General features: G+C 40.6%; 1 protein-coding gene across 5 annotated transcripts in view; it reads left to right on the top strand.

Moving 5' to 3' along the window:
- FGFR1 (fibroblast growth factor receptor 1) overlaps positions 1–13196 on the top strand; it is a 77864-nt gene that overhangs the window by 51557 nt on the left and 13111 nt on the right. For all 5 annotated transcript variants that reach the window (XM_040414768.1, XM_040414769.1, XM_040414765.1 and 2 more), the window contains 3 exons: positions 201–324; positions 7729–7919; positions 11119–11263. In XM_040414768.1, the coding sequence (XP_040270702.1) occupies positions 201–324; positions 7729–7919; positions 11119–11263 (460 nt within the window). The remainder of the gene's footprint in view (positions 1–200; positions 325–7728; positions 7920–11118; positions 11264–13196) is intronic.

Below are 13196 nucleotides of genomic sequence, written 5' to 3'. Positions count from 1 at the left end.
TACCCTCTCATTAAGATGTTTCAGATGTCTTATCACTCAAATACTCCATCCCTGACTTCTTTGGTCTAGAAGTGATGTTCATAAGTCTACTATACGCAGCCCTCTTTGGGGTCAGAACAAATGCCATGAGTGCAATCACGATTATCATTAATTTATAGGTATTAGACCAAAAAGTAATCCTATGCTCTGATCACTTCTAGGTCCGTTCTCAATCTTGGAGCCTTATTATGGATTCAGTGGTCCCATCTGATAAGGGAAATTACACGTGTATTGTGGAAAACAAATATGGCAGCATAAACCACACGTACCAGCTGGATGTAGTCGGTAAGAACTCAACATTTCCAGTGCCTCAATGTAATCAAAAGCATCTGTAGGAGATATATTTTTCTATCAATGGCTACCTTTTATGTACACAAACGAAAAGGAAGCCAAATGATTGCTATAGGGGTGGATACTAGGGTCTCCAGTAGGTCTGATTGTTATGGTGACTCACCACCTGCAATATTCTTTGTCTTCTCTTTCTTTTTGATAATCCTTGTCTTCTCTTTGATTATTATTGTCCAAAACAACTAATAATTATTTTAGTCAAATGTTGTAACAAGTGCTAGGAAGGCTAAGAGGAGTGCTTGAGACATGGGTTTCTACAAGCCCCATTCATCTGAATGGGACTATCGCATACATTTTTGCAAAAATTGTGAATTCAACCTTTGCCCCTCTATGAAAGAGTGTATATAATCTTATGCCATCTATGGACTGTTTATATATTCCTCTGGGGACTACTCACAGGTTGCTAATGCAACGGTAGTAAATGGCTCTAAAAATGTATTTTCTTTTTTCCGAAGTATTGATACAAGGCATTGATGTGAATTAACAAAGGGCCGTATTCACACCAATGCCTTATAATATCTTTTTTATAGCAGCCCTTAAAGGGGTTATTCAGGTCTACTAATTCTTTCACTATGATCCATTAGAGACTATGGACCTCATAGAGGAGGAAGGGTCCTGCTTAGGACACCCATCCCTGAGCCAGGCCTGAGGGCTGCTAACAAGGACTGTCTTTCACTCTGCTAAACCCCAATCTGTCCATGTATTTCATGGCTGGCCATTCAGTTAAATAACCAGTATGTGATAAATATGACATTTCACCTACATCAGTTGATATTGGCAGGGACAAATTCTCTGATTGCCAAGGCCATCGCCAGACCTGCTTCAATGGAAAAAAGGGTTGGAAAGATGAGACCCCTTTTTAATGTGTCTTCAAACATCCACAGTAACTATAAAGATGACACTGTTGCATTCCTAATTTACAATGCAATTCCTTTAGAAGGAAAAGCACTTATCCTGAAGCTCTTGTACTCAGGAGCCGCAAAGTGCATGCGTGACCATCACTCCATTTGCGATCGTGGGGGTGTAACAACTGGATAAGGGATAAGTATTTGTAAGTTGACAATCCCTTTAATACTCCATCCATGGGCCCTAGGAGGTGCTAGATTATGAAGTTTTTTTTTTTAAATATCAGAAGTTGTCCTTTTTTTTTTCCACCTTTTTGTGTTGCTGTGGTCTCTACTCAGTCTTTTCTTTCTATTCTTGTAAATTAGTAGTTCATCTTCAATTTTGTGCCACAAATCAGAGTTTCTGGGTTATTGGATACCAAATTAAAGAAACGTTTACTTTTGTAAACATATTTCATGAAATGTCATCTTCTCATTTAATAAATTTTAGGTTTGTTGATTTTTTCCTTGGCAATTTTTTCCCAGTTCTTTTCCTTACTGCATGTCAACAAAGTTTACATTGGCAGCCGTTCATCAGCTGTTCGTAGACCACTTGTGTTAACGTTGCCATTGTTCTCCGGTTGGTCTTGGACTAGACAACTTTGGCAGCTGTTTGTGCCCAGTGAATGCTGGGGATTATTGATCTGTAGTCTTGTGTAGTCCGTCTAGATGTTCCTGAGAACAAGTTTTTGATAGAACAGAACCCATTTTGGCCTAAAGGTTTTGCTTAATGGACTTGGTACAGCAGAACAATTTTCTGAAGGTCTGACACTTGATGGGAATCGATAATCAACTTTATGATATTCTACATGCTTTAATGGAAACCCTGTCCTCACAATAAATTCCCCTAAAGTTAGCTGTACATATCAAATAACTTACAGAGACATATCAAAAGTTTTGATCTGTGGGTGGGTGTGAGTGCTGAGACCCCCAAAGATCCCTAGAATGAGGGGACAGAAGCTAGCACCTATCTCGTTCTCTATCCTCATTGCTCATGACGGAATAGAGATGTGACTATAGACTCCCATTGAGGCCATCTCATGCAGTGAGGAAAGAGATGGCGATATGCTATCATGGTTGACAAAGACTTCGGCTGCCACCAAGCAGCGGTCAATGAGGATCTCTGGAATGGTGGCATTAGGGACACTTTTGAGTAATGTAGTGCTCCATGTTAGTTGCTATAAGCCTACATTTCAGCTTCACTTTAGAGGGTTTTTCAGGATTTTAATTAGCCCCTGTAGCCTGTGTACCTAATGAAAGAATCATACTCGCCTGCACTCCACTCTTCCAGTCCCCAGGTTTTAATTTTTTACTTCTGGCTGGGGTACACATGGGGTCATGTGCACCATTGGAGCCAATGACTGCCATCAGCAGTGATATTTCCAAAACGGTATATGACCCAGCAGTGACATGTCACTTGTGGACATGTCCCTGCTGAAGCTAATCATTAGCTGCAGTGGCGGATGTCACCCTGGCCCAAATTAAACAAGCAATCGATTGGAAGAACACTGAATGAAGCCATTTTGCTTGAACAGATCAGAAGATGTAAAAAATTATTTTGTTAGGTACAACATGCAATGGGAGCTACTTAAAAAGGGCAAGATAAGGATGGTGAGGTTGGCTGAGGGGTCCTACCTCGCTTATTCCATACTATATGTATGGTAGTGAAACAAAGTATCTTGCAAAAATGGTTACAGGGAGTTGCACCGGGTTGCAGTTCATAATAGAGCAATTTAAAAATGTGTTTCATATGGAAATATCGAATATCTTGGATGCGAAAGAACGACAGGCTAAGGGTTTGTTTCAAAAATGGAAACCATTTATTATTCATTGTATGTCTGATGCAGAAATACAGCAAATTATGAAACCTTTCACACTCACTGAGTGGTACTTAGGTGGTCAACCGAGGGGGACGTTTGGGCCGCTTGCTACTCCAGTCTTCTGGCTCATCTTAGTTACATTAAAAGATTGTTTGACTCTGCTAATATTTCAAGAGGTCAGGTCAGATGGCACATCCATTCTCAGGGAGTAGTGTTCTTTCTGCTGCAGCTCATTTTTTCCTATCACAGCTCAGGAGGTGTATCCTTTCTGCTGCAGCCCTCTCCTTATCACAGCTCAGGAGGTGTTTCCTTTCTGCTGCAGCTCTCTCCTTATCACAGCTCAGGAGGTGTTTCCTTTCTGCTGCAGCTCTCTCCCTATCGCAGCTCAGGAGGTGCTTCCTTTCTGCTGCAGCTCTCTCCCTATCACAGCTCAGGAGGTGTTTCCTTTCTGCTGCAGCCCTCTCCCTATCACAGCTCAGGAGGTGTTTCCTTTCTGCTGCAGCCCTCTCCCTATCACAGCTCAGGAGGTGTTTCCTTTCTGCTGCAGCTCTCTTCCTATCACAGCTACAGCTTCTAAAGGAAGACATATATATATATATATATATATATATATATATATATATATATATAGTGACTGTTGAAGAATTACTGCAAACTGAGCGTGTGTGACCACCTCAGTAAAATAAACAGAAATATGGAAAAGAACAAACAGCAGGTGGCACTATACAGATGCATTTTATTGAATAGCTCAGGGGCTATACTAAATTTCTTAATTACATGCAGCTGCAAAATTATTCAGCTCCAGGTGTTGGTTTGAAAAATTTAGAATATTTTTCATGGGACAACCCCTTTAAAGAGGACCTTTCATTACGATAAAAAATCTAAACTAAGTATGCTGACATGAAGAGCGGCGCCCAGGGGTCTCCCTGCACTTACTATTATCCCTGGGCGCCGCTCCATTCTCCTGGTATAGGCTCCGGTATCTTCAGATTTTCGGCTCAACTGGGAGGAGCCTGCTCTTGTTCTCCTGGGCGTCTCCTTCTCCCAGGCTATAGCGCTGGCCAATCGCAGCGCTCAGCTCATAGCCTGAGAGGAGACGCCCAGGAAAACGAGCAGGCTCCTCCCAGTTGAGCCGAAAATCTGAAGATACCAGAGCCTATACCGGGAGAACGGAGCGGCGCCCAGGGATAATAGGAAGTGCAGGGAGATCCCTGGGCGCCGCTCTCCAAGTCAGCATACTTACTTTAGATTTTTTATCGTAATGAAAGGTCCTCTTTAAACTGCTCTAGGGAAAAAGAGAGCTGAGCCGCAATTGGTTGCTGTGGGCAATAAATCTGCCACATTGTTCTCGTCCTGTAATGATGTAATCTAGGATAGGTTCAATGTTGATAGATAAATGAGGCTTTTATACAGGTCGGTGGGATGGAGTAACCATGTGCAACCATTTATTTTACACCCGGTATTTTAGTGTCTTGATTCCTGAGTGATAAAGGCTTTTGGGCCTACGTCCGTAAGATAATAAATGCCTAGCATTACATTAAACAGCACTGATTGCATGTGCTGTGGAGCTGAGGTAATTTGGTGATTTCGACTGTGGTATATCATGGTTGAACGACGTCTAATAAATCTAAGCTGGACATTTTTCTAATTCCCCCACACAGATGTCTTCTATGATACGCTCCAGATAAAAAAAAAACCAAAAAAAACACAACAAACATTTCACAAACAGCTGTGTTATTTGAGACGTGAATGGAAAGAAATCAGGCATTTGTGCTTGTTGTGATAGCACTCATGCACAAGGGGGGAAAAAAAACAGTTTTTTTGGCCTATGTCTAACAAACCATGGAATTATCTCCATTTCCTCCAATAAGTAGCCAATTCTCCTCACAAATATTTCTTTCACTCAACATCCGCCTTTAATTAGCCAACATATTTTAGTTTTTTTTCAAGCTTCCCCTATTTCCACCTCACAGATCCAATTAAATTTCAGATATTTCCTGTGCAGGGGGCAACGTGAGGCCTACTCGAGGTGCTGAGTTTATTTAGCCTTTTAGTTTTTTTGTTTTTTTTTTTCCGTTTTCCACCTTTAATAATTCAGCCATGCTCTTCATTGACAAATGGAACTCTGTTTAGATAGCTATTGTAAGATGTGTCTGTCAAAAAGTCCTTAATCCCTTAAGGACCCTGGGATTTTCCATTTTTGCGTTTTCGTTTTTCACTCCCCGCCTTCCCATAGTCCTAAATTTTTTATTTTTCCATTCACATAGCCTTATGAGGGCTTATTTTTTGCGAGACAAGTTGTACTTTCTAATGGCACCATTTACGGTTGCATACCATGTAGTAGAGAGTTTTTTTTTTGTTTTTTTTTACACTGTACACTATGCGGTAAAATTGACCTGTTATCTTCATTCTCCAGGTCAGTACGGTTCCAATGATACCACACTTGTATAATTTTTCTTGCATTTTAATACTGAATTTTTTTTTTTTTAAAGCTTTGAGGAAATTTTTTTTTTTTTTCATAACCATATTCTGACTCCTATAACTTTTTTGTAGCTATGTGTACGGGGCTGTGTGAGGGCTCATTTTTTAAGGAAAGATCTGTTCTTTTCAGTGATAACAATTTTGTGTGTGCAACTTTTTGATCACTTTTTATAAAAAAAAATTATTGGGTAGTTCAAGTGACAAAAAATGGCAAATTTTTTTCCCCCCGCTATGCCATTTGCCGTATGGCATTAATATTGTTATATTTTAATAGTATGGGCATTTTCACACGCGGCGATAAGTATTTTTGTTTTAAGGAAAGGGGGGCGATTTTAACTTTTTTTTTTTTTTTTATATTTGTAAAAACTTTTAACTTTTTTTTTTAAGTCACCTTGGGTGACAATAACTGGCAATCATTCGATTGCCCATAGTATTCAGTGATGGCTAAATAGCCATCATTGAAGACTTCATTTGCACTATATCTATACAAGGCTGCCACCTAGTGGCCTGTGGTGCTATATACATCTAATTAAATCTGAAGCCGGCTTGAGGCTTCGGTCAATTAGTTCAAGGTAACAGGTCCCCCTATCTCAGCCGGGGAACGCTGTTACCGGACCGGAAGCGCACGACTTCCGGTCTGCGCAGATGCCATGGTCACATTTGAACACGTCATGGGTCCTTAAAGGGTTAAAGGGGATGTCCACGATCTTTTTCTTTAAACCACCTTCACCACCCTTCGGGATCTGTGGAGAGAAGTAACTTACCTGTTCCTCGCTGCTCTATTTGGACTCTCTGGCTCCCAGACAAGGGCGTAACTACCATAGCTGCAGACCACGCGACTGCTATTGGGCCCAGGGCAAGAGGGGGCCCAGTTGTAGTTGGGATCATCTCCTCTTCTACTGGATGTGAAAGCTTGGTCAGGACTCTACCCTCTGAAGGAACAACCTTTAGCAAATTAGGCACTGAAAAGGGTTTAGGCAGAAACCCTTCTGTCCTGTGTAGGGGGCCTGGTTTAATGCTTGCTATGGGGCCCTTACTTCTCTATGTAAGCCAATTCTCCCAGGCCGTCTTCAGCGTTTGTAAACTTACTATATGGATGTGTTCCCAAGCCGCATGTCACTGCTGGGTCACATGCTGCTTAGGGACACATTACTTCTGGGGCCATTCAATGACGCATGGGACCCTGTCCATGAAGGAAGTTTACAGGCCTGGAACGGATGTCCAATGAAGACAGTGAACTTCAGAGCCCAAACGGAGTGACGAGGAGCAGGTAAGTAATTAATTACAGGTCCCACAAAAAAAAAAAATCCTGGGCAACCCCTTTTAATATCTCTTCTGATACCTCTAGTACCTCTTCTGATTAATTGTGGAGCAGGGTGTGGTCCTTTTCCAGAGTACATGGGCCACTTTTCTTTGTAGGCTTTTTGCCTCCACAGATTTTCTGCTACTTCCACATCAGCGTTTTGGGTTTCTGGTTTTGAGATCCGGCATAGGATCTCAAAAACAAGCCAAAACGTTTCAGTTTTGTCCCCGTTCATTGTCAATGGGGACAAAACTGAACAGTATGCATCAGTTCCGTTTTGTTGCATTGTGTGTCCATTCAGCGAAACTGAACAAACTGGATCCGGCATGAAAGTCAATGTTGTATGTGCACTTGGTAGCTGAAGGCATGTGTTGGTCCCATGACTCCCATGTTCATATGAGCCCGCATTGCTGAGAAAAATGAGGTTTTATTATATGTAAATGGCTCTCTAGGAGCAACGGGGGCGTTACCATTACACCTAGAGGCTCTGCTCTCTCTGCAACTGCAGCGCACTCTCCATTTTAATTGACAAGGTCAAAGTGCAGAGGGCATGGCAGTCGCAGAGAAAGTGGAGCCTTTAGGTGTAATGGTAACGCCCCTGTTGCTCCTAGAGGCTTATTTGCATATATTAAAACCTTTTTCTCAGCAATGCGGGCACACATGAACATAAGACCAACAGAGATGCCTTCAGCTGCCAAGCGCACATGTAACAGGTCAGCCAGTGTCATAGGGACAGATCTGCTGACAGAGGCCATTTAATCTGAATTATTCAATCTGGCCTATTGGTTGAAAAACTTTTGCATCTGCTTCAAAAACTTTTATCACAACTATTTTTTTTTTCCCCCTCCATCAGAACGTTCTCCGCATCGGCCAATCCTCCAGGCCGGTCTGCCGGCAAATATGACGGCCATTATAGGAAGCAACGCAGAGTTCCATTGCAAGGTTTACAGTGACCCTCAACCTCACATCCAATGGCTCCGGCACCTTGAAATCAATGGGAGCAAAATAGGATCTGATGGCTTGCCCTATGTGGAGATCCTAAAGGTATGTACCAAGCAAATCGTTTCTAAAAATGTGTCCTAACTGGTGGTGTGCTGATGAAGATAGTGATGTCTATGTTCTGTGGTCTGGAAACTGTCGGCTCCATGCACTGAGTATGTGGCACGCTCTCAAGTCAGACAGGATATGTAGTATTTATTAACTAAGGGTTTGCTAAATATAGATCCGTCTATGAGCATAGCCTAACCACACACCGTGATCCAGTGCATCATAGGGAAGTTAACCCTTACACCACGTCCTAAATTGCTTGTCCTACCTTAAGTCATTGATCCTGTGTTTTATGAAATCAGAGTTTTCATATGCAGAACATGGTTTGCAATTAGCTGGAAAATCTCAGTCTAGACATAAGACTGTGTAGTTTGCAACCCAGACTTAAAGGGGATGTCTCACTTCAGAAAATGGCATTAATCGTGTAGACAGAGTTAATTCAAGGCACTTAATGTATTGTGGTTGTCCATATCTCCTCCTTTACACCACTGCTCATATCCAGGGGTTACGACCACCCTGCAATCCAAAAGAGCTGGACGTGCTTGCACACTATAGGAAAATGCGCCAGTTGCGCTGGTTGGCAGGAATACAGAAATATACATAGAACAGAGCTTTTTCCTGTAGTGTTCAAGCACGACCACCTCTGGATATGAGCAGTGTATAATGTGATAAAAAATTGATCAAGCCAGCAAAGGAAGCAATATGGACAATCGCAATACATTAGTGAGTGTCTTGTATTAACTTTCTTTACATGATAAATACCATTTGCTGAAGTGAGACAATCCCTTTAAAGTTTGTTCCATCTGTAAAGGGCCTGGTAGGGCCAACCGTTGCTTGTGTATTAGCAAATTGTGCTTCTTGTGATGGTGCCTAAATGACTTTTTGAATATACTCAATGTGCTGAGTGCATCATCTAAAACTGTTATGGTCCATGCTGGTAGAATTTTGAAGCCATATTGTTGTGCAGACTTCTCCTAAAGGACTTCTTCACATAAACAAGGTTGCTCAGCAGTATTAGAGCTTCCAGACTCAGTGACTACTGCTACTCTTCTCTGGCACCACGTATGAAAATGTGTACACTAGGGCAACTACACGGTTATTCTGCCCATAGCAACCACAACTTGATGAATGTTACTGGCGGTCATAGTGTCCAGCAGTAGTCTTTTAAAAGAGGTTGTCCAGGATTAGAAAAACATGGCAACTCCATGAAACACCACCACAGCTGTCCATGGGTTTTGTCTGGTATTGCAGTGAATGATGCTGAACTGTAATACCGCTCATCACCTGTGGAAATGTGTGGCACGGTTTTTGGAAGAAAGAAGCCATGTTATGGACAAAGGCTATAATAATGAAGCCCTAGTGGTTCTAAGCATCTTCCAATTAAGAGTCAATACACTTCAATAGATCAGCAGAGCTTGCACTCATACTTGTGGTGATGTTGCTGTGTTGACCCCTCGTGTTATCGGTTTATTTCAGCACTCTGGGATATATAGCTCAGACGCAGAAGTTTTGACCTTGTACAATGTGACAGAGGCAGAAAGTGGGGAATACATATGTAAAGTGTCCAATTATATTGGTGAGGCCAATCAGTCTGCGTGGCTTACCGTCACCAGACCCGAGATACAAGGTAAAAAAAAAATATTAAAAATCGGTGACACCTCCTGAGAACACCAGAAAACTCAAATGAAATTTAGAACCTTGTTGGAACAATTGCTCTGCAAAACTCTCAGCGGGCAAATTGTATTTCTCCTCCTTTTTTGTCTGCTTTATTTCCATGGAAAAATACTTTTGTGTGCAGCCTGGTTTCGTTTCTGATGCCTGTTTCTAGTTTTATTTTTATTTTTTCTACTCTCTACCAAACGAATCTTCTAATGACCACCTAGTGTTCTCCACTGCATCCAAGATGCTGATGTTCTTGGGGAAACTACTCCAATCAAACATTAACAGATTCCTATAGATCAGTGGTCTCAAGTTGTTGGGAAACTACAACTCCCCTGAGAGAGTTTGGAGACCATTGCCCAGGTTAATCTTTCCTACAAAACTACTTTACATTACCACTGGAATTCATAAATGATACACATCGTAACAGACCATCTGGAAATTATTGAGGTCTTTGTCCATCAAGAGTGGAAAATCTCTGTTCCAGCTAAACAGATCTTTATAGCTTTGGATTGCTTGGCCACTCTTCTTGGCTCTTGGAGCACATCTTAGTCATGTTGATAACAAAAGTGTTCCAAAATGGCTGCAGCAGGAAGTAGTGGAATTTAATCCGTTGCTGTAGAGTTAGACACTCATGACAAAGTCACTTTTCTTGAATGCACGTAATTATAAAGGATTTTGAGTATATCGAAGTCTTAATCCTATTTCCATCCAAAATTGAAACATTTCCAATATATCTTCCCTGGAGTCTCTCCAGTATTGAAAACAATCTGTTCATCTTTTTGTTTGTTATATCTGTCTTTGAAAAACTTTTGTAACAACAACTATGGCCATCATTACTTCTCCCAGATTTTGAAATTTTCTGAGGGGAAGTCTACCCAGGTATACGGTGCATCCTCAAACTCTAGAGGTGTAACTTATAACTTCTGTGTCCCAATGCAGACTCTATAACAAGGTTACCCATCTACTTTGGACCATTTATAATTATGGTGTCTTTTAAGACCGTTAGTAGAGAAGTCTTTGGGCCATCTCAGGCATCAGGTCCTTGGTAGAGGGTCCCTGCACCGCTTATAGCTACTCCCATGTCTCAATATTTTTTTTATCTTGGGAAGCTTTAAGGGTTGAAGTGATTGGTCATATTGGTTGTCACCCAGCTTTCCTCAAAATTATCCATAATACTTTTGGACTCTTTCTTTCTGTATTTAACCTCTTCTTCTAAATGTTTCCCTTTTCTAGAAACAAACAAGGCTGTCACACTCAGGTCTCATTTCTCCATGTTGCCAATCTCTAGCATGTTTTAAGTGGGCAGGAGGTCTCGATTTTGGTGACGGGTTTAACTAAGGTAGCCTCTCTTTAGGTCAGGCTAAAAGGAGACGTATTCCTCAAATCTTCTAACCAGATTTCTTCCAGTGGTTTCTCTTGCTGTTCATGGCACCTTGCATGGTTCCAGGACAGCACCTGCCCACATCTCTTCTGGTTCTCATGGCATTTCGCTTGTCCATTTCCTCCCCCCTTCTTGGATGCTGTTCTTCTATAGACTGCAGGAGTCAACACCACCGACAAGGAAATGGAGGTTCTCCACCTGACGAATGTTTCTTTTGAGGATGCTGGCCAGTATACCTGCTTGGCTGCTAATTCCATTGGGCACTCTTATCATTCTGCATGGTTGACCGTTCTTGAAGGTATATAAGGTTCTCTTTCTTCTATCTTCTTAAATGTGGCATGCATTTCAGACCCAAAAGAATCCAGCTCTAGAATTACGTACCCAGTTTTACACCTCCAATATTTTTTCACATTTTTGTTTTTTAGGCTTCTCTAGCACCGCCCTTGTCCACAACTTGTTGTGCGTGTATTACAGCTCAGCCATATACACTTCAGTGAAGCCAAGCTGCTGTACTAGACACAACCCATGGTCCTCTTTTTGCAAAAAAAAGCAGTCAAAAACTGACTGGAAAGCCTTAATTTTAGTTTTCAAATAGGATGGTGTTCTGCAAAGAAACAAACTTAGTTATTGAGCAGGATTACCCAAAGGACAATACATGTATTATGCATATTAAAGTTGTCTAAATTATAACACTCTGTATTAGATATTGTGTTAGCAATTTCATGGTGAGTAATTATACCTTTTTGAGTCAGCCCAGCTGTATACAAGCATAGATTTTAATTCCCTTTTTAATATCGGCTAAAAGCCCCGGTGTTGCCTAGAGCCACATTTTTTATTAAAAACGACTTCAGTTTAATTCTAAACCTAAATAATTGACAGAGTAAAAAATGAATACAAATTTGGATCAATGTTATCATAACAATTTTAAGAAAATCCAGACAGCTTTGTGTGCTATGTGCCGTGCCACACCTGGTGGTCAATGCAAGTTGTTGTATTGTCGAATGCTTGTTTAAAGGGCATACACTTTCGATCATATATATTTTTTATTTTTTTAGAGTTGCTCTATGGTTAGCAGATTACATACTGTCTAGCAATCATTTCATTTCCCTATACCACCCCCGCAGGCAAAATGAAGCATTACACCACACCCATTGAAATGAGTGAGCTATCCATGTAATGTATAGATATGCTGGGTCCTCCAGAATTAGAGATATTCTTTGCAGTCATTCTCTGCCAATAGTTAGTCCTGAATGGGGAGACTCCTATGTAAAATATTAGAAATTGTTTTTTTTAAACTAGATAACACCCTTAAAGGGATATCAAAAGGTTTAATAAACATTTTCACTTTCATCCAGAAATGTCACACCTGTCAGTGGGATATGTCTGGTATTACAGCTCAGCTCCTTTGAAGAGAACAAAGATGAGCTGCAATACCAGACATAACCCATGGGTAGGTGTGGTGCTGTTTCAGCAAGAAATCGGACATCTTTTTATAATACCGTACAACACCTTAAAGCAAAAAAATGCTAAATAACCATTCCGGGTTCAAGTAACCTCTTAACTCGCAGGCCATGCTGATCTTAGTGACTACTCTGGTAGGTTGTATGGCGCATGTATAATCCATAACATAGCCAGCAAAGAGAGCATGAAGCAAAAAAAGAAAAAAAATTAAAATTTATTTTATATGTCTTTTTAACGTAAAAAGTGAAAAAACAATAATCCTTCCTGCATTGTTAGAACTTAACCCTCACCTTTTCTGGTAATTCAGTCTAATATGCGCTGTAGGCTGAGACTTTGTATGAGCAAATGATTTTATTTGACAACTCAGTAAAGTTAGTGTTTAGCAGGCCCATGTGACCTGTATTATCCTGACTTAACTCGTAACTCGGGAGTTGCAACAACATTTATAGTTCTAAAATGCTTTGCTTTGAAATGTCCCAAAAACTGGATCCTTTTTGGCTGATATGAAATGCATGTGTTGTGTTGAGGGCTCCAGTGTTTTTTTTTTTGTTTGTTTGTTTTTGTCCTTTTTAAATAACTTTTTTTCTTTTTTTCTTTTTTTTTTTTTCTTTTTTTTACATTATTTTCTAAAAAAAATTAGCAATGAAGACAAAAATTTAGATAAATGGAAATTGTATGTAATATATAAATTAACAAAAAGAATTAAAAAAAAAGCACTGGTATCCAACAGAGTATTCTTGTTGTGTCCTTTTCTGTCCATCTTGCATGGG

This window comes from Bufo bufo, chromosome 1, assembly GCF_905171765.1.
Source record: "Bufo bufo chromosome 1, aBufBuf1.1, whole genome shotgun sequence".
Classification (NCBI taxonomy): Eukaryota; Metazoa; Chordata; class Amphibia; order Anura; family Bufonidae; genus Bufo; species Bufo bufo.
The sequence above is the reverse complement of the archived record's forward strand: the minus strand, read 5'-3'. Positions and strand labels throughout refer to the sequence as shown.